Below are 22,970 nucleotides of genomic sequence, written 5' to 3'. Positions count from 1 at the left end.
ATCTGGGAGAATGCAGATGGAGAATTAAGTGTGTAGGGGGACATTCTGTCGGGAATAAGTTATACATTAACAAAAGGATCTCATAAAAACGTACACCTGGTAAGTCAGATATACATTCACAGGGTGCAGCTTAAATCTTATTGCAAAATCTCTAGGGGAATGTATTTATTAAATAGGAAGATAGATGAATTTCAGCAGGTAACCAGATGGTAGCACCAGCTGTATGCATCTAATACTTATCTGATAGTAAAAGTCAAATACTTTGTAGGTATTGCTATGCTAGTGCAGAACCTACAGCAAAGCTGTTAGATTGGCATGTGTTTAAAAAGCAAGTTAGGAACTGGGGATGGAAGGGGTGTCAAGGGAGAAAAAGAAAGAAGGAAGGGTTTCAACCTAAAAAAACTCACAGAGAGTATGAGCCCTTTGACGTGGAGGGGGAATGTTCTAGCAGTCTTCGCTGTTATTTCTCGGATTCAGAGCATGTATATTACTGTTGTGATTCTCATTCCGTGCTATAAATGCTATCACACAGATTTGGCACAATTAAAAATCTTCTCAGGAGAAATCAAGAATATTGCCAAAGGGAACTGTATCAGAGAAACTGCCCACCTGGCACCACGGCTCTAGGGAGCATTTTAGTCTCTCACCTTTTACAAGCACCAAGTTCACAGAATACAAAAATCCTGCTAGGCAAACAAAGGGCACTGAAGGACAACTCTGACATCTTACCTTGTTTACAATGACACCACTCTACTGCAATGCAAATACACGAATGATCTTTACCAACAGGGTAACTCAATTAATAGACTGGCTATCTGAATGAAACAATTTCTGGCTAATTAGTGCTATAATTTAAGCCTAAATCTGGATAGCTAGCCTCAAATGTAAAGTCTAAAAATTTAGGAACATAAGTAAGACAGTTTGTAAGTGACCCAACCCTTCTGTCTACTTCCCCTTCCATTCTCAAGAATCATGGAACCTGCAGGATTCGTTTGAACAAACATCAATTCCTCTAAATCCTAGGGTATGACATGATCTCTTTGCTATAGATCTTCCGCTTCCCCTGTGAGGCTGATGTAACAGTATATTAACATTCCGCCAAAATCAAGGTAAAAGCTAAATTCTAGCTATGATTGAAAGGATTAAGCATAGCTGATGAATATTATTACAGTGGGTGGAGTACAACTGCAGCCAGGCTTTATATAACTGAGAAAATCACTGCTAAAGTGCAGAGGAGTGTGTCCATTGATAAATCTACAGTACCTCTGGGGAACTTTTCATTTTATTAATGTCTACTTTTATTTGCAACCAAAGAGTTCATCTATGGACACATGAGTGAAAATTTAAAATCAAGTGGATGTCTCTATCAGACTTGAAAAGTAAACAGCATATCAATAAATACTGGAAAAGGGCAACCCTGTTAAAATCTAACAGTAAGTTCCAAATGAACCTTCAAAACCATAATCTGACAAAACATAGACTAAATAAGACTGAACAGATAAACAACAAAACCATGTACAAACTCAACCATCTTAAACCTAAAGACATCATTAACAAAACAGACATCCTCAACACCAAAGGTAAAAAGAGAAGGTCAGTGGAAACCTAATGGCACAAATATAAATGCCTCCAGAAAACAATGCTGAGACTAATGTTCTATTGGAGAAGATGTTCAATGATCAAGAATTGCAACTCTTTTCTGGTAGTATTGGCCTGAGATTGGTTCTAAATTCCCATCGTGCTTCTGATCAAGGGAACCTTGACATGCCTTTAAAATGAAAGCATGAGGTAAGGAGAAGGGAACTTCTCCTATCCTGCCCATCTAACACACACCAACAATATGCCATATTCATGGATGTGTTATTCTAATAAAGTTTTAGGAAAAGGATGTGACTGGCATATAAGGAGGGATGGTATACCTCATATATGTTTTCCTTTTATGTACAATGCATTTGGCTCAAGTCAAAAAGCCTTCAATTAATGAAACGATGAATGACTCATGCTGGAGGCCACCTAACTTGGAAAGCGAATCTACAGATATTTACTTTCAACAGCTAGATTTATCTGCTAGTAATGCACACATCTAGAGGTTTCATAAAATGTTATGAGTGTCAACCATGATTAGACATAAATGATAGGCACGAGTCCAGAATATTGACAAACTCAAAACTGGGATGTCACTCACTTCCACTCTCAATTAAATAGGCACTGTGAAAATGGCAATGTTGCTATACAACTATCATAGAATGTAATTAGTGTTCTTTAATGAGTACCTGCTCTACATTAATTCCCTTTAGTTAAAACAAGCACATGAAATATTCAGAAAAAAATTCTCTCAGTCTATAAAAGGTATTAGTGTTTAGAAATGAAAATGAAGCACTTGCATCTTCATTTTTAAAATCTTCACAAAGGTGCAAACGATGGATGTAAGATTTCCAAGGCTCACATAGGCAGGTCAGTACTATTGTGTCTAGTCTTCCTAGACGTACCATCATCTCGTGGCAGTGCTTTCTGCAAGCTTGACATAGCAGCCGTTCTTTCAATGTCTATCACAGCATACAGCTCTGTGCGCCTGGTGGGAGTTTGTGGAAGTGGAGTGGTGGGAGTTTTGGGAGTCTGAGGGTTGTCAGAGTCACTACCACCTTCCAAATCAACCTGGATGTAATTGAGTTGCCTATGTTCTAAACTTGGACGCCTGATGTCAAAATTAAAGACTGTAGGTGTACAGTCCCGGCGCCTTGTAAATTCTACTTTGTGAGCACTTGCTGGCACTGTTACATTCTCTGTATTCACATAGTTATGCATTGGATCCAGGTTATTGTGATAGCCATTGAGAGATGGGGTCTTTGGTCCTAAACTGTCATCTTCATCTCGGCTTTGCTTGTGGGCTTCCCAAACAGGAGGCAAAGATGGTAAGTTTTCATAGTTTAATAATGCAGTTCTCCTCTGAGCCGAGTTGTTGATATTCTGGGTATCTGAGGTACTGGTAGATGTCAGACGAACTCTCCTGACCCCTGAGGCACTAGGAATTGATAGCCCATTTATATTTTCATACACCAGTTTGTTACCCGAGGGTGCATCTTTCCGTTCGTCACTGTCATATCCAGTGTCCCATTCGGTGTTGTTGGTACCACTACCACCAACTTGTTCTTTTCCAAGTTGCTCCAGTTTTTCTTTTTCCATTAACTGCCTTTGAACAGGGGTTGGTCCTAAAACAAACTTGACTCCTTCAGGCTCAAGAAGAACCTGAGGATCTCTGTCCTCAATGTCGCTCTGCTCTTCTCTTGCTTTGTTACTTTCAACATTAGAAAGCCTTGCCTCTAAAGGGATGTGCACACTTGATCTGTTTTTCCTCTCTTCTTGAACACCTGTAGTGTTGACGTAGGTATGTACCTAAAAGAAAATGAATAGTTTTAAATAGACAGTCTCAAACAACAAAAATAGTTCTTGGTGATACATTAGTTCATTATATTGTACAATCTCAACATCTTTCCCTTCTAAACATTTATTTCATAGGGTCTTTATCCTAGTAATCTTTCTTAAAGGGCAATTTCTCCCTTGGAATACCAAAACTTCAATATTTCTAAAAATAAAGAAATAAAAATGACACCTTCCCAGGATATAAGCATGTTTCCTAAACTACTTTGTAAAATTCTACCTAAAAGTGAAATCTGTGTCTCCTGCTAGTCTTAGAACTAACTAAAAACAATCCTACAACTAAGCCTAAAATTTCACATGAGGTTATAGCAGAGAAAGAAGAGCAGAAAATAACTAGTCAAGGCACCTTCAACAACTATGACATTACTAGCTGGGTCATTCTACATTCTAGTTAAGAAAGAATACACATTCTCATCCTGCAATCACGTCCCTTCTTTCCTCCTTCAAAACTAGAGTTAAACTCTAGTACTGTGCATGCTGTCTCTGTTTTTAAGTCTTTCCCAGCTGCAGTCTCTTATAATAAAACTTTACTTTGGTTTTTGATCGCTATTTCCCAAAATACCCGAGACCTTCCTGTTACTTTGAATACTGCTATACTTACCTTTGTCGCTCTGTAGGCACAATCCAAATAAAACAAATGTTGTTAAAACAATGCCTGATTTCTAAAAATGAAGATTATTTTATGCATGATAAAATTAAATAGACTGTAATCACAAAACTGTGCCAACAAGTTGTTAGCTTTTACATTTATAGCATTTAACACGGGCTATATGGTAAAAAATACATAACTACCAGTTTCATTTATGATTATATAGTTCAGTCACATACATGTATGTAGTTACGTGTTTCTTTAGTAAGATAGGAACAAAATAATGCTTTAATTTTTACTTCAACATTTAATTCAATTTATTTGCCACAATTTACTTCAAAAACCAAAGTCAATGATTTGTGGGCTTGAACTAAGAGGTTATGTAGTAAACACTTATCTGATGTATCTGGAGAATTAGATGTTAGAGTAAATGATGAACTACTGGGAATATGGCTAACAATCATTCAACAAATATTTATTAAGCACCTGCAATTATAATAATAATAAAATATATATATAATAAAAATATATAACACCTGCAAGGTATTAACAAGAGACATGAAGATATAAAAATTAATTTTACAATCTAATAGAGATAAAGCAATGTACATAAATTACTATAACTATATGATATACTACAATAATTTAAATGGATTAGTAAGCACTTTTCAAAGAATTAAAATATACATTAAAATTATGCTGAATATAATTTATTTAACTTGTTTAGATAATTCGGAAAATACTTCAGGATGTTAGATTGGGATCATACTTAGCATCATACTTTGTATATAATATTAGTTTGGTTCAGTTGAATATCAATCACTGAACTGGCATCTGGAAGCATAAGTTGACTGACATGTCCTGTACTTTGACTGAGGTAATGAGGGAAATGAAACTCTGGATTTCCTAAGGACACCTGAATTTTATAAATTTTAAGAGTTTATTATCCTGGAACTTGTGCTTAGCCAATTACCATAAAGAAAAATGCTAATACTTCTAATCATGACATATGAGTTAACTTAAGCCAATAAACAACTTCTGCAATTCAAATGTTAAGAGAAGCTTGATGAATCAGTCATAATTCAAACACACACTTACTTGTTCCTCAGCTACAAGCAGTGGATGTGTTGATTCTTCACCTACTGAAGGAAGGCGTGCACTTCCCACAGAGGGATGTCTGCTTGAAGGATGGGATGAAGCATCTCCAAATGATGGATATCGAGGATATCCATTAGGTAAATTCTGTGCACCAAATCCAGGAGCTATTAGGATTTTTAAAAAAGAAAGATAATGTGACTGTGTCTCCATTATTCGATGAATATCAGAATTCTAAATGAGCCCATTAAATACCTCAATTAGAAAGTGAAATTCCATCTGAGGTTGCTTTGAAAAGCAACCATCATGGAAAGCAGAGGGCTTAGAGAAAGCTATAGTGGCTGCAAGTGCCAAACCAAATCCTCAACAAAATGGTCATCTCCATTCCTGAATGATAAAATATTTATAAGCTACTCAAAATGTACAGTTTAAATGATATTTTTTTAACTAGATAGTGACCTACCTAAAAATATATTGACAATCCAGTTACACATAATTAATATTTATTTCAGATTCATATTATTCAACATATCTATTTCTGAGCAGGTAAGCCCAAGTCCCTTAGAAAAAAACACTTCCTCCCAATCTACATACCCAGCTTCCAGTCCAGCCCCCACTGCATGCTTAGGGAAGAAATCTCTGTGGAGCTGCAACCTAGGATATTTGCCTGTTAGTGCTGCAGCCCCCATCTGTCCATCTTTAGTAGCTATTGCTACTAAAGCCCTAGAAAAGAAAATTCTTGCCCTGCCCCCCCACCCTCACCCCCCCAGTCCTTGGTAGAAACAGAAAAGGTTTGATCCACGGAAATGACATTCATACAAGGCACAGTACCAGCTCCTTGTAATCTCAGGACCTCTGGGCCCTTTCCATCCGACTTGCAGGTGAAGCCCATCTTGGGAGCTATTTAAATTCAGCACCGCTCTTACTTTTCTATTTCCCCCTCTCTCCTTTTTTCCTCTGCCTCGGACCATCCATCGGTTAGAACCTCTTTCCCAAAGCACTCATGTGAAGACAGGCACTTACTGGTGGGAGTTCGAGGGGTTCTGGGGACTTCCAATTCAGTCTGCTGGTGATTCCTTTCTACCACAGGCTCTTCTACCACATTGATGCTATTATTCTGCATGATCTCTTGTAACATGTTAAACAATTCTTCTGCACGGGCACATTTAAAGGCAAATATTCCTACAAATATAAAACAAAAATACGGCAAATGAACAACTACCATAAAGAAACAAAACCACTGAATTCATCTTCTCAGATCAGAATGAAGGAAGCCTTTTTAAATGGATAACAGATCAAACCCTTGCACTACCATATACTAAGTGTTGGTTTTACAAGAGAGGCACCCTTCCCGGCTCTTCAGAAACTTGAAGTGTAGCAGGGGAGAGGATAACTGCATGAACAGAGAGTGTACTATGTGCATAAGAAATATGTAAAATGTATTTTTGACTGGGGGACTCAGTAAGTGTCATAAATAAGTAGCATTTATGTAGGGCTATCAGATGATATCACAAAAGAGTAAATGTATACTTTACAATATACGCTTACTTTAAAACATGTACTGTTCTTTCACTTAATTCTCACAACACATTCTGTAGTGATGCAAATATTATCACTATTATTATTCCCATTTGACAGAGAAGGAAATGGGGATCCAGAGAGGCCACACCGTTATGAAAAGGTAGAGCCAGGCCTGGAAGTCAGGACAGGTCTTCAGGCTCCAGTGCCAGTGCTCCTTCCTCTACATCAAGCCGCTTTATCAAAAATTAGTTAATCTAATGGAAGAGCTGAAACACTTTTTGTGACAAATGAAGCATACTTCATGAAACAGTAAAACTTTCAGATAACAATTAGCTGTAGAAAGAAAACTGGTTAGACAAGATTGTCTTTTCCTCTGGTTTCTATTGATAATATAATAAAGAAAATGCCTGTATAAAGGTTAAGTAAGGTTTAAGCAGAGAGCCAAAAAAAAAAAAAAAAAAAAAAGAGAGAGCTTCCAGACATTGCAACAGATTTGTTTAACTCAAAAGATGCACAATGGGAAGCAATGCTTTTAGGAATGCCAATCCTGGGCCATGGGAGCTCTGAGCAGTAAAGCAAACTACCAATAACAAGAGAGAACAATGCAAAAAAAAGGAAAGGGCATTAGAGGTGAGGAAGGCAGGGAGAGTTCGTTTAGTTGCTTGGAGTGATCTTGGACAACCCAAATTAAAACACGTGTTCTCATCTTTTTTAATCTGTAGTCTGATTGTTTTCCTTCTTCCTATGCAAGCTGACTGAAATAAAACAACACATCTATTTATATGGCGTTTTATCCCACAACAATTCTATGAGGTAGGTAATGCAATAAGATTGCCACTTTGTAAATATTCTCTGAATTTCAGCATAAATCCCGTATATTTTCCACTATGCTATGTGTCCTTCCTCCACAATGCCTTTAACCAAATTAGATATGCCCTAACTAAAACCACCCAAATACTTTCTTTTTTGAGCTCTTACAATCTTCTAAATTTGCCTACTTAATAAAAGGCTTTAATCTTTTTAGTAAGTCAACAATCTAATTTCCAAATCGTGTCTGAGCACAGAAAAAAGGGAAAGAGCTGAAGAAGTATTCTAATGGTTGTCGAAGATTTTGTTTATGAGACCTCTTAAAGTGTTATGTCTTTCTAGAAAAATAGGCATGACATCAAAGAGAAACAAAAATTCTTTGGGTTTTTTTATAGTCTCATGGAAAAAACACTGGACAAGGGTCCGAGACACCTTGGTTTTAGTGCCAGCCCTGTCAGCCTTTAGCATGTCCAACATTCTGGATTTCTGTCCTCAGCTGTAGAAGGATCTCTAAAGTCCAGGTCTGATTCCACGTAAAATTCTCTTATGAATTTGTTTAAATGATTTCTCCTAAAGACAAACAATGGATATTTTGCAAAATGCTTTGTTAGGTGACTCCTTTACTCAAGAAACTCCAACAGTTCTTTCTCTCTCTACAATAAAATACAAACTCTTCTATTTGGCTTTTAAAGTCTTCTAACTCTGACTTGTCTCCCTTTCCAGATTTATAGTATATCAAACTTGTCTAAAACAGATCTTGTTATCTTTTCCCCAAAATGCACCCATCTTCCTACTCTTCATTTCTGTTGAAGGCCATTATTCCTCCAAAATGCACCTGTTCCATTTCCATCAATCCTCACATCTGTCTGTCCCCTTCTCTCTAGTCATATAGCCACCACCTTAGTTCAGGCCCACAATACTTCTCTCCCAGATTATTGCAACAGCATCTCAATGATTTCTCTTCCCACTTCAGCCCATCCTCCACATGCCTGACAAAGTGATTTTCTGGCAGGGCTCATCTGTCACTCCCCTACTCAACTCTAATGGCTCTCTGCTGTCTCTAGGATAAAAGAAAATTCTTCTCTTCAGATTTTAAATCTCTGTACAATGTGGCCCCAACCTATCTTTGCACACTCTTCTATATATCGATTCCTTCCTTCCTGTACTCTGCAAACCTTATAAACTGCCTTTTCTTGGTTTGTTACACACAACCCTCCATTTCTTATCTCTTTCTTGGCTCTGCCCATCATCCCCCGTGCCTAGAATGCTCTCCCTCCTCCAAAACATCGTTCTCTTCCTTCAAGACACAGCCCAAGCATCGTCTTCTACATGAAGTTTTACTTTTCCTACCAACTGTTGTCCTTCCTCTCAAATGACATTATATTTAATGACTTTGCATTTATTCCTAGCTTTCTTTTTTTTATATTTGCTTATGCATGTACTTGTTTCCACTGTTAGAATGTAAGATTCTTGCAAGCAGGGATTGTTTTACTTTTGTATCTATCTATGGTGTTTAGCATTTTGATTGGCATTTAATCCATGTTTGTTGATTGATTCATTACTTCTTCATGCACTCTGTATTCCAGTCAAACTAACCTGCTTGCTAGTCTCTACGCTGCACTTCCTATTTGGATGCCTTTGTTAATGCCTGGAAAGTTTAGCTCAAGAGTCATCTCCTATTATGCTGACTTTCTTAGGTCCCAGTGTCCTCCTACTAGAATTTACTTGTATATACAATCAATTCTCAACTTTCGTGGAGGTAATGCTCCTAGAAACCAAGAAAAGTCAAAAATACAAATATGGATACACTGAACAGACAAGAAGAGGGTTAGGTTCCTGCAGTCACCAGAAACTAATTTTTCACCAGAGATCTGCATAAAATTCTTTATGACAAAAAACAAAACACTAACTCATTTATCCACAAATGTGGCCACTTTTCTATTTTTAAAATTCCTTCATCTGTACTTGAGAGGTTACTTTAGCACTTTTTGGAGTGGATTCACACCTTCACAAATACTTTCCTCCTTTTTGCAGATATAACAAATGATCCATTCATTAACTCCAAACTTGCAGTCAACAGTGGCTGCAGACATTCTCGCACAAAGTTTATCTAACACCTTTATTTTCTCACTAAACCGCATCACTGACTTTGCATGTTAGGCTTTGAGCCCAAAGGAATCACATTATGCTTTTGGGGCATAACTGCAATATAAAACTTAAGTTTTAAAGGCTAACACTAAAACAGGCAGTGAATGCATGGGAAGCTCTTTACAATGGTAGAATGAGCAAGGCCAGTGAAGCATCTAGTAGAATACCAGCAGTTTCACACCTTTTTTTATTGATTACTTTGATTTACTTTAGTTTGACTATAGGATTAAGTTTTTTCCCTTAGACTAATCTAAAAACTTCTCCCCCTTTAAAATAAAATATTTTCCCCAATTACACAAAAACAATTTTTAACATCAAAAAAAAAATTGAGTTCCAAATTCTTTGCTTTCCTCCCAGGGATAGTAAACAATCTGATACACATGCACAATCACTTAAAACATATGTCTATACCAGTCACTTTGTGGAAGAAAACTCAAATGAGAAAAAGAGAGAAAGAACATGGTGGTTGTTTGTCCTTCGTTCTCCAAGAGGATCAAGGACATCAGGAAGGTGACACCTTGACTTGCAAGTGAACTGGACTGAAGTGAGGCAGAGCTGTGCAAAGTCACCAGCCTTACTGTCTCCTCTAAAGCCATCTGGGCCCAGTAAGATACAGATCAGGACAACTGGAGATGGCTCCAGACACCATGGTTTCTTTTAAGAAAAGGTCTTTCCCAGGTCTCAGTGCGTTTGAGGCAACACCCACTCAGCAATTAAGACTAGGTAAGAAATGAGGCAGAAATGGCCTCTTTTACCTAATCAAAACAAAACAAAAAAATCAATCTGGGAAGGGAAGATCCTCAGGATTTCTGGCTAGAACAAAAACAATTCTGAGCAATCAAACCCAAATAATGACTAATAAAGGCTTGGGCTGGGACAGGATGGATAGGGCAAAAGCAGGGAGGAAAACATATTTCAGCCTGTATTCGGATGTCATCAGTTTTTCATCATGAGTCCTTTGGAATTGTCTTGGATCATCGTACTGATGGAAATAACAGTTATTCATCATACAACATTGCTGTTACTGTGTAAAATGTTCTGGTTCTGCTCACTTCATTCTGTGTTGGTTTGCATAAATCTTTCTGAAATCATCTTACTTGTCATTTCTTACAGCACAACAGCCTTCCATTACAATCATATACCCCAACTTGTTCAGCCATGCCCCCCAAACTGATAAGTATCCCCTCAATTTCCAATTCTTAGCCTCCACAGAAAGAGCTGCTATAAATACTCTTGTACAAATGGGTCCTCCTCCCACCCCTTTTAAAAATATCTTTGGGATACAGGCCTAGTAGTGGTATTGCTGGATCAACAGATATACACCATTTTATAGCCTTTTAGGTAAAGTTCCAAATTGCTCTCCAGAATGGCTGGATCAGTTCACAACTCCACCAACAATGCATTAGTGTCCCAGTTTTTGCACATCCCCTCCAACCTTTGCCATTCTCCTTTTCTGTCATATTGGCCAATCTCATCAATAAGAGGTGGTAACTCAGAGTTGTTTTAATCTGCATTTCTCTAATCAATACTGATTGATAGCATTTTTCATATGACTATAGACAGTTTTGATTTCTTCTTCTGAAAACTGCCTATACATATCCTTTGACCATTTGTCAGTAGGGAACGACTTACATTCTTACAAATTTCACTTGGTTCTCTATATTTGAGAAATGAGGCCTTAATCCGAAATGTCTGCTCTAAAAAATTTATCCCAGTTTTCTGCTTCTCTTCTAATCTTGGCTGCATTGGTTTTGTTTGTGCAAAAACTTTAATTTCATGTAACCAAAATTATCCACATGACATTTTGTAGTGCTCACCATCTCTTGTTTGGTCCTAAATTCTTCCCTTACCCATAGATCTGACAGGTAAACTATTCTATGCTCCCCCAATTTGCTTATGGTACTATCCTTTATGTCTAAATCATATACACATTTTGACCTTATCTTGGGATATGGTGTGAGATGTTGGTCTATATTGGGTTTCTGCCAATCTACTTTCTACTTTTCCCAAAAACTCAAATTGAGTTTTTGTCTCCAAAGCTTGGATCTTTGGGTTTATCAAATATTAAATTAGTATGGTCATTTACTACAATGTATTGTGTACCTATTCTATTGTACTGATCCACCACTGTATTTCTTAGCTAGTATCAGATGGTTTTGATGATTACTGTTTTATAATGCAGTTTGAGATCTGGTACATCAAGACCACTTTCCTTCACATTTCTTTTCACTGATTCCCTTGATGCTTTTTTAGCTTTTGTTCTTCCAGATGAATTTTGTTATTATTTTCTAGCTCTGTATTTTTTTGGTAGTTTGTTTGGTATGGCACTGAATAAATATAGATAGAATTTTTATTTTTATTATATTGGCTTAGTCTACTCATGAGCAAATTAATATTTTTCCAGTTGTTTAGATCTAACTTTATTTGTGTGAAAAGTGTTTAGTAATTGTGTTCATATAGTTCCTGGGTTTGTTTTGGCAGGTGGATTCCCAAGTATTTTACATTGTCTACAATTATTTTAAATGGAATTTCTCTTTCTATCTTTTGTTGCTGGACTTTGTTGGTAATATATAGAAGTGCTGATAATTTATGTGAGTTTATTTTATATCCTGCAACTTTACTAAAGTTGTTAATTATTTCAACTAGTTTTTTTAGTTGATTTTCTAGGATTCTTCAAGTATACTATCATATTATCTTCAAAGAATAATAGTTTTGTTTCCTCATTGTGTATTCCTCATTGTGTACTTCCTTCTATTTCTTTTTCTTTCTTATTGCATTAGTTAGCATTTTTAGTACGATATTAAATAACAGTGGTGATGGGCATCCTTGCTCTGTCCCTGATCCTACTGGGAAGGCTTCGAGCTTATCCCCATTACAGATAAAGATTGCTTATGGTTTTAGAAAGATACTACTTATTTTAAGGATGCTCTCAAGTGTTTTTAACAGAAATCAGTACTCCTTTCCACAAACTTGCATGAATTGTGCCTCTCATTTTTTTCTCTACTGTGAATAGTTGCAAATGCACACAGTTGTTGACATGAAAGTGAAAATGAGGCTACTAATTAAATCACACAAATGCTTGAAGTTGCAAAAGTTAAACATGCAAATGCTGAGGTCTGACCTTATTGTATATTTAACTTTCTATGTTTAATTATTTCTCCAGTGGCATGTAAAATCCTTGAGAGCAAGAAGTGACTGCTTCATTTTTGTCTTTTAATGTTCACCAAACTGAATAAAAGAACCCAATTATTTTAAATGATATTTTCATAAATTCACAAACCAATACATTTATCTGAATATTTTAAAAAGACAATTCCAGGTAAGATAATTTGCCCAACCACCTAACCCAAACTTCAAATGAACCTAATTTAGTGGGCCTACAAGTGAATACAATTTGAGTTTAAAACTAAGGGTTGACAGAATAAAACAAAAGATGAAAAGGAAGGGAGTCACTCAGGATCTGGGATACTTAATGAGGTACCAAGTGCATGGTAAGGTTCTAATAAAGGCAAAGCAAATTATTAAAGCAGTAATAATTTTCAGACAACACTTGTTAACAAATGCAAATTGTTAAAGCCAGCCAAACAGAATTACACAAGAATGATTCCATGGAACAATTTCATATATTCCAAACATGGTGCTTAGTTTTTTAATTTTTTTCTCTTGAAAATGATTTCAAGGTAGCACAAATATCATATATTTTCTTGTGCATGTATGAAAATGAAACTACTAAGGAAAGCTCAAGCATAACAACACTTCAGATAACAGGCATATTGCTGAAAAGTTGAAAGACAATCTATTGTAAATCTAATATCTCTCTATATAGGAATATGACCATTTTAAAAGCTCACATGCTATGTCCTTCCAATAATGCAAATGATTACTCTCCCCTAGCTCCTATCTATTTGTAAATCTGGATCTTTATCCTATTGTCTATTTCCATCCTGAACTGCCAGTATTTCCTATTTACTAAGCACCTATAATATGCTAAGTATGGCTCTGGGCATAAAAAAGCAGGGCATTAAAAAAAGATGCCACTCAAATGCTGTGTGGCCAGGGTAATGAGCCCCAACATGAGCAGTGACAAAATGATACCAATTTATAGTACAACAACTGGAAATTAATTTATTTTTATATTTAATTTAATTTATATTTGAGAATTTAAGTTACAAACATGATAACACTCAAAATTCTGTACTGTGTCAAACTGGCTCAAACAACACAGAGATTAAACCAAAACCCACTATTCAGACAACTCTGTCATATGCCATGCCATAGGTCAATATTTTCTGAAGCTTCTGTCAACAACATTCTTTAAGAACTTAGTTAAGAAAGCCATGTGCTTGTTGAAAAAGATGGTTAATGTCTAAGTTATTATCTGAAAAAGTGATTGTCTAGGGTCAGCAGGCACACTTTTTAAAATCAAAAGTACTTAACTATTGCTTAAAAGGATACCAAAAAAGTTATTCAGCTTATTCTTGGAATAAGTAAACAGATCTCACTTACCTTGTCCAGTTTGACACCTCCGGCCACTTTCAAAAGAGAAGAGATTTGAGTCATAACCATAGCGACGCAAACAAAGGTAATGCCATTTCACAGCATCCCGTTTACGGGTGTGTAAAATCAGCTCTGTGTCTGTTAGCTCCATTACGCCAGAACCCAGCTCATTGCCATCATCATCCACATTAATGACCTTTAAAAAAGAAATACAACAAATTAGTAACAGTTAATAATAGCTAGTATTTGTATAGCACTTACAACATATTAGGCACTTCAGCAAAACTAATAATTATTCTCCCAATTGACATCATACACAGACACATACACACAGAGAGTTTGCCAATTCAACAGAAGGAATAAAAGGCTTTAGTTGATTCATTCATTCAACTAATATTTATTGCATGATTGATATGTATATAGGACTATAAACAATAATACTACACAGCTAGTACAAGGAAAGCATTATGAAAACATGGTATGTATGGAGGGCTAGAAATATCTTAAAGATCATCTAGTCTTGAGTTTATAATTCTACCAAGAAGTACAGGCATGTATATACAAACATGAACAATTCAATAATGTAAGGGAAACATGTGATTAAATGCCAAAGGTGTAGTATAGAGAATGAACAGTACAGGAAATCAGAAATGGGAAGATCATCATCATAGAGGAGGCCAGAAAGGACTCAAAGTTGGTGGGACTTTTGCTACTTGCTTGGTAGGACAGGTGGAACTGAGATACATAGGAATGGTAAGGAAGGCCACTGGGGAAGTCAGGGAGTAGGGGGATGGAGAAAGGAGACAGAATTATGGATTGACAATGAACAAATGACCAAAGATAGGAATGTGGAAGATGTGTGCACTTCAAGTAGAATCAAGTATGGAGATACGGGTACAAAAATATGCATGGCCTCATATAGTACAATAGGCATATAATAAATGTGAGATTTTAATACAAGTAAAAAACTATGGTTTTATAAATCTTATCTAAGGCTTGGTAGTATGGGATGCACAACTAAAGGACAGCAATGAAAACATTTATCTTTTTCAAAAGAAACCAATTCAACAGAGGGCAAGGGTGTAACAGTGAATGTTAAAATATATATTCCTATATCTAAATCCATGAACCCATGAATAAAGGGGAAAATAGTAGTGATGTCACTGTCAGAGAATATCAGATTGCCTGGCATAAGGAGGCTTGGGATACCATTCTTGACTGACAAGCACACACGTGGAAGGAGGCAAGTTGATGATGATATCTGAAATTTGTACACTGTTTTAAGGTCTATAAAGTACATTATATACATTATTCCATTTGAGCCTAAAAATTACCCTGTGAGGATGGTCCCATAAGTATTATTATCACCCCTATTTTATAGATGAGGAAACTGGGGTTTCACAGAGATGACGAGATTTGACCATGGCCACACAGCTCATAAACGTCAGGGGCAAGATCTAAACCCAGTTTTCCCGACTAAAATGCAAAACTTTGTCTACTCTGTCATAATTTTTGCTCTCAGAGACAGATACAGGCATGATTGTGCTATATGAGTAGTGAGTGAGTCAGGGAAGTGTTCAGGCTCAAGAGGGAAAGGGAGGAGTCTCAACTAAACTGTATATTTATGTGAAATCTCTCTGCTAAAAACAAAGCATCTGATAAATTCCTAATTTGCTTTGCCAATCATTTCATCTCTATGAAACATTTCATCCCCTAAAATGGTAGAGCAAACTGTTCATCTGAGCCCAATTGTGAACAAAAAAGAGGGACAAACTAGAAAAGTCAAAGTGATAGGAAACTCAGGAGAAAATAACCATGTGATCTTAGAGTTGTTCAGTAACAAAGAAAGAAACATTGGGCACAGTTTGGCAAACTTCAGGAAAGACTTGAAAAAGCTGACAAATATGGCAAATATGATCCAATCAAATGGGACTCAAAATGAAGGGCCAACAGAAACATCAATCAACTAGTATTTAATTAATTATCTATTATGGGTCAGGCATAGAGAATATAAAGACAAAAAAAATGTTCTTTGCCTAAGAGGAACAGGCAGAGGAGACAAGGGAAGAGGAAGAAAAAAGTATTTATCAAGCACCCCTGTGAGCTAGGTGCTGTTATTATTCCCATCTTCTAGTTCAGGAAGCCAAGACAGACAGAGGTTTAGTGACTTGCCCAGGATTATCACACAGTTAGTAAGTATCGGAATCTGAATCTGAACTCAGGTTTTCCTGACTCTGGCTCTAGCATTCTATTCACTGCAACATCAAGTTGCATGTATATGAATATTTACAAAAACGCATACAAACATAAATAATTTGGGGGGAAGGTACTAGTATTTGGGAGGAGGAGGAAGTCTTATGTAGGTGATGCTTAAGTTTGATAGAGACTAAGGATTCTAAAAGAAGCTAAAAAAGGAATACATTCCAGGCATGAGGAGAGCCCATGTCAAGGCACAGAGACTGGACATACAGATATCATGTGTGAGGAACATGAAGGAGGATGGTGTGATGAGGCCACAGAGAATAAGAAGCAAGGCAAATGCATAATAATCCTACAAACATGGACTGCAGTCAACTTGTAAAGGGTTTAAATGCAAAATAGAAGAGTTTGTGTTTGACCCTAAAAAAAAGAGGGAGCCAATGGAGACTTCTGAATAAGTCAGACCTGTGCTTAGGAAGTTAATCAATCAATATTTATTAAGCATCTACCATGTGCCAGGCACTGTGATAAATGCTGCAGACACAAAAGAAGGCAAAAGGCAATCTCTGACTCAAGGAACTTAGAATCTAATGGGGGAGACAATAAACAAACAAATATATACCAAGAGAGCTATATATAGGAAGAGTTGAACATAATTAATAGAGGAATTGGGAAAGGCTTCCAGTAAAAGATGAAATTTTAGTTGGGAATCTAAAGGAAACTAGGGAGGTCAGCAGTCAGAGTAGAGCACATAGAGTGTTCCAAGGTATGAGAGACAGCCAAAGAATATACCTGGAAGGTCTAACACAGAGCCTTGGCCCACAGTTATGAGAAGGAATATAAATAATGATCCAAAAGAGGAGACTAAGTCTCAAAAACAAAATTCTAACAATGCAATAATACCCTATCCTAATAAGGAAGATAAAAGGAAGGTATCTAAAGAATCAATATTATTTCATAAGGACTATTCTGATGACTTCAGACTTTTTAAGGATATATAAACATGCGGGATGAGTCATATGCTATGTAACTAATGTCAGAAAGTAAAGTCCCCAAAACAGATTAAGGCTTGTGAGAAGTGTTAGAAGGATTTAGAGAAGGCAAAGGCATACTATGAGTTAGGAGTAAATCAAGAAAGGGATGATTTCATTGCCTAGGGAAAATGGTATAATCTTTACATATGACTCAAACTAAGTAGAAGTTCTCACCTAGTATTTTGTTTACAGTAATGATTCAAATTATATGGTACTTTACAATATACAGAATCTTACAAAGATTACCACATGTATATCTACATATTTCCTAGCATAGAAAATCATCTTCAAGGTGGTATGGATTGAATAAATCTGGTTAAAAGAGATGTGAACTCCAAGACAGATGAGGAAATATATAATGTAGTTGGGTATTCTCTTAATGAGTTCAAGTTCTCAAATCAAGATTAATGACATAGTTCAGGATATCAAAAGAGCTTGCAGGTACGGTTCCTAAACCACTGTTTATGGTATAGACAAAGTGCTAGAAAAACAGAGGCAAATAATTGCTTGATTTTCAAAACAAGAAAAACAACTGGTTACATAACTATTAATTGATAATCTCGACAAAAATCCATGGTGAGATTCTAGAACAGATTGCGAGCACTTAGAAAGGCAAATGGTGAATATGAAAAGCCAAAAGTAAGGGGCATAGCTAAGAAAAGTCAGTCAATAAGTACTTATTAACTGCTTACTACGTGTCAGGCACATACTGAGCACTGAGACTACAAAGAGGTAAAAGACATCCTTGACCTCAAGGAGATCAAATTTAATGAGGGAGAAAACAAAGATAAATTATTTTATACTACTGGCAAGAGTGCCAATTTTTTTTTTTAAGACAAAGTAGTAACAATTAAAATACTGTCTTTAGGACAATTAAATTGATGGTTGTATGTAGGATAGATCAGAGGGGAATGATACTGGAGGCAGAAAAGCTGGCTAAGATACTACTGTAAGAATGTGGCCATAAAGTGCTTAGGCTATGGTAATGACACTGTAAATTGAAAGAAAGGAAAAAACACACAACAGAAAAAAAAACCAACAGGACTTGGGAACTGAGGGGACAGCAAGGGGGAAGGGAAATGTTAGGGAAACCAAGGGAGAGGAATGAATTAAAGATGACTTGAGGTTTCAATCTTGGGAGAATGAGAACAGCGCTATTAACAAAAGCAGGAAAGTCAGCACTGGAGAGGAAAAGGGAAGGAGAGAGCTGGTTTCAGAAAGGAGATGTCAAGTTCAGTCTGAAGTAAGCCAAGTTTGAGCTGGGAGAAGGACACTCAAATGGAAATGCCCAGCAGGCAGAAGAAACACAATCAATCAGGAAAAATTCATAATGTAGTACCTGGTTTTCAAAACCCACCTAATGAACCAAAGCTTTTTTGGTAAAAAAAACAAAACAAAACAAAAAAACAGACCAGAAATGCTAGCTAATTAAAGCTATGCCAACATCCTTATAACATAATTGAGGACATTTGATTTAATATTATGGTCCCAAAAAGTTGTTTATAAAACAAAGGATGAGTGGCTGTGGGTGGGTGTGGGTGTGCCTGTGTCTCTGTGTTAAAACCCTATTCCCAGGGTATTTTTCTTGTTCCTAAAGGAGATTCTGTACAAGGAACTGATTCATTTGGATACAGGGTTGTACTTTTAAGTACCTTCAAATTTTTTCTTCTCTATACTGTCAACTCCTTTCAAGCTTTTTTTTTTTTTAATGTGGCAGCTCTAATCAACACTAGGTTAACAGCCCTGATAGCTAAGGCTGTTAAAAATCACTATGCTCTTGAGTAAAAGGCTCTCCAACCACATATACTACATGAAACACAGGTCTTTGTGAAAGACAGGCCTTTTTTGGTTCACTTCCCACTTCCATAAGGTTAATATTGCCAAATAAATGACATCTGTCTATTATTGCATAAATAAAATTTAAAGTTAGGGTTAGAAATTTTACTTACCTTAAACTTGCTTCGATGATTATCTGGGACAGTTTCTTTATTTGGACAGCTACAACAGCTACCCATGACTTCTTCAGAAGACCATGTGATCTCTGTAAGAAAAGACGATTTACAGAATAATTATATGCTATTCAGAATTTTAACTTTGCTTAATTTGATCACTGCTTTGTTCTAAAATTCACAGAAAACTCATACTTGTGATAAAGTAGCTTCATTATGTTCTCCTCATTCAGAAAATATATGAAAACAAGTTTTAACCAAGTAACAAAAATGATGAAATACAATCACTTCTGGAACTGAATAGTTTATACATAATGAATTTTTCCAAAACGAATTCACTATTTCTATAAAACCCTTTTCCACAGAAGTAGGTGACAGTCACTTCCCAGATTATGCAAAGTGCTATGAAATAGAACAAAGAAAATTCAGCACGTCACTGACAAATGAGGGAAATGATTTACTGGAATAGGATAAAGTCCATCACAGGCAAGTACCACTATTTATAAGTAGGGATAAAAAACTAACCAAAGAGAACACAAATAATATACCAAGATATAAGGAGTAAAAAATAGCTATTTATATTTCTATGGTGTTTTAAAGTTTACAAAATTCTTTCTTCAAAACATCTACCACATGAGGCAGTACAAGTATTATTATGATCCTCATTTTACAGATAGGACAAGGGAACTGAAGTGCATAGTTAAATGCTTTACTCATCTTCCCAAAGCTGTTAAATTTCAAAGCTAAAATCTGAACCTAGGCCTCCTGGATCCAGGTTCAGTGTTCTTTTTGGCATATCACACACTCTCTCTTGCTATGTATCTCATACAATTTTAGAGTTAGGGAATCAATATAATACCAGTTAAGTAGTATAATAAGTGTGCCACCTTTGTTGCTTCTAGATCAAGACTGTCTTTGGATGATTGCCTGTGAGACAGACAAAGTCTATTAGTACTTGGAAATGACTGATATGCTGAAAGTTATAGTTAGATCATCTTAGAAGCTAGGCTATAAACTTTCTTAGATATACAACCTTCCTTTTGCATTCAGGTTTGTATATGGAAATGATCTTTTTCTCCTGATGTTTCGGTTCAAAGTTTGAAAGAAAAAATAAAGACAACTTGAGGGTAATTAATATATTGGGGATTTAATAAGCTTAAACCATAATATAAGGAAAGACATATCAGTATCACCAAATATCAAACAGATACTCTACCACTTAAGTTGCCACCAGCAGAGGGCTCTCAAACTCTTTTTCAGAAGTAGAAGAAAGTCCTTACATCTGTCACAAAAGCAACCAAGAACCTTGTACAGTTGGGAATGTGGTTCACAAAGTTAAGGCTGTAAACCTCAGCCTTTCAAGGATAGGCACTTTATTAATGGGGGGGGAGGGGGAGAAGACAGGAATGAAAAAGTGAAGGGAGCACTGGAAAAGATCCAGCACATCTCAGTTCACCAAAGTACTACTGGGGAGCCTCCACAGACCACGAAGGGGCTTTCCCACTTCCTTCAACATGACAGAAAATGTACCAGAGCTTCCCTTTTGCCGTTCCTCCCACCAGAGACTTCACCAAAATAATGCCATAAGTTAGATATTTTCATCATGGTAAATACTGTGAAAGTAACTAAAAAAAATCAGCCTTGGTTTCTGAAGAATCTTAAGATAATGAAGCAATAAATGCTTCAAAAGTAAAAACAAAATTAGATTTAAGAAAGCTCTGAAAAGTCAGTTGTGGCATTTTAAAAAGAGCGCTACCAATATCATAAATGTCAGTTGCACTAAAGAAATAAGAAGCCTAAATTAAATACTTTTATGGAAAGTCATTTTAAAAAAACAACCTTCAACTTACCTAGATCTGGCCATTAATATGCTTAACCTCTGCTGCAACATCAGGACTTTAATCATACTTCAAAATACCATGTTATTTGCTTGCTTACATAACCTAGGAATATTAAAAAAGAAGAGATGTCAAAATTTTCTTTAAGATAATTTATGAGAACACTTGGGAGTTCCATCAATCTTATTTGGATACCAGTTCAAAATGTCAAAATCATAAAAAAAAAGTAGGGACAGGTTAAAATATTTATATACCAAATGTCTGTAAAAGTTTCTCATTTTTTCCATTTTTCTATTATATTATATATGCTTATTAACAAGAAAGTCAGCCTTTTGAAAGGGAAAAAATACAGTCAAATGTATGAATTGCTAAGACTAAGTTATATTCCACTTGCCATTAGCCAACTGACAGGTATTGGAGATTAGTTGTTCTCAAAGAGTACAACATGGCAGTCTCCCCAAATGGGTCTTGAGTCTTTGGATGTTACATTACTACTGATAAAACAAAATTTGTAAATAATCAATATAAATTTCACTTGCCTGGAAGCAAATCCTCACAACAAATGTAAGCAAAAAGTTTGAGAACCACTGGACTAGGCTTCTTAAACTTTTTCCACTAGAAACCCCTTTTCTCAGTTCCCCATTAGGCAGTGTTTACTAAACTGTGTGGCCTGAGGATGTGAGGATATGTGTTTAAAGTTACCCAAAGCAACACAAGCAAGTGTTGCCAGAAACACCTTGGATTCATTACTCATTTGACTTTTAATTAATTTTTGGTCATTGTGTGTTCAGAAACCTTTGACTGTTGCCAAATTTTTCACAACCCCATGTTACAACACACAGTTTTAAGAAGCACTAGAGTAGGTGATCTCTTAAGAGTTATTTTATTAGTTTAGGTTCCAACAGTTATGGCCCAGGCTACTATGATTGTGTCCTTACAATTTATCTTTAATTACCACCCTTTCTCTTACCCAAACCATCCTTCACAACTACCAAAATGATATTTCTAAAGTACAGGACCATGCCTTTTCCTCACCTCAGGAAATTCCGGCAGTTCCCTTATTACCTCTAAGATCGAATATAAACTATACTACACGTATAAAGCCCTTCACAAATAGCTCTCTCCCACTTCTCTCAACTTCTTACATGTTACCTATTGACACAATACTCTCCATTTCAATCAAACCCTCCTACTTGATCTTTCTCATACTCAATATTCCATCTCCTACCTCTATGCTTTTGCAAAAGTTGTCCCTGATACTTAGAAATATATTTCCATGGTTTTTTTTTTTCCTTCTTAAAAATTGATACTATCCTTCAGAGATCAGGTCAAATAGCACCTGCCACGTGACACATTCCTGATTCTTCTAGCTATCAGTGCCCTCTCCCCTCTCAAATTACTTTCTATTCTCTATTTATTCATAATTGAACATATTTCTATAAATTGGATGCAAGGTCCTTGAGAAACTTCTTGAGTTTCATGTTTATCTTTGTCTCGGAAGCAGTTTCAGTACCTTATTCAAGGAAAAACTAGTCTAGCTTGAATAGGGTAGATATTCCTTCTAAGATGCTTTGCCTCTAAGGAAAAATCTCCTATTTGACTGAAAAAGTAAAGGTCATCTACTGTAACCTCTCTCTTCTCCCCTATTCTATATTTCAACGGCTCTCCATACGTTTCCCCAATGCTTTGTCCTTGTCCCAATCTTTGAGAAAAAGGAGTTCCTTCTATTTGCCAAGTGGAAGTCCAGCATCTCCATAAGTAGATCACAGGCCCTTGACCCTAGCATAGGTCTTCCCAACTTCTCAAGGAGTATATGCTTTCTTCCTGTCTAGCTCATCTTTAATTTCTTCTTAAA

General features: G+C 36.2%; 1 protein-coding gene across 3 annotated transcripts in view; it reads right to left on the bottom strand.

Annotated features, from left to right (window-relative positions):
• Positions 1-1,868: 1,868 nt before the first annotated feature.
• FRS2 (fibroblast growth factor receptor substrate 2) overlaps positions 1,869-22,970 on the bottom strand; it is a 117,632-nt gene continuing 96,530 nt past the window's right edge. For all 3 annotated transcript variants that reach the window (XM_072655354.1, XM_072655355.1, XM_072655353.1), the window contains 6 exons: positions 21,128-21,220; positions 19,278-19,369; positions 14,105-14,291; positions 6,146-6,304; positions 5,126-5,289; positions 1,869-3,393 (listed from right to left, as the gene is read on the bottom strand). In XM_072655354.1, coding sequence (XP_072511455.1) covers positions 2,443-3,393; positions 5,126-5,289; positions 6,146-6,304; positions 14,105-14,291; positions 19,278-19,343 — 1,527 coding nt within the window. In that variant the 5' untranslated portion in view covers positions 19,344-19,369; positions 21,128-21,220 and the 3' untranslated portion in view covers positions 1,869-2,442. The remainder of the gene's footprint in view (positions 3,394-5,125; positions 5,290-6,145; positions 6,305-14,104; positions 14,292-19,277; positions 19,370-21,127; positions 21,221-22,970) is intronic.

This window comes from Notamacropus eugenii, chromosome 3 (assembly GCF_028372415.1).
Source record: "Notamacropus eugenii isolate mMacEug1 chromosome 3, mMacEug1.pri_v2, whole genome shotgun sequence".
Lineage (NCBI taxonomy): Eukaryota > Metazoa > Chordata > Mammalia > Diprotodontia > Macropodidae > Notamacropus > Notamacropus eugenii.
This window is presented reverse-complemented; position numbering and strand designations above follow the sequence as displayed.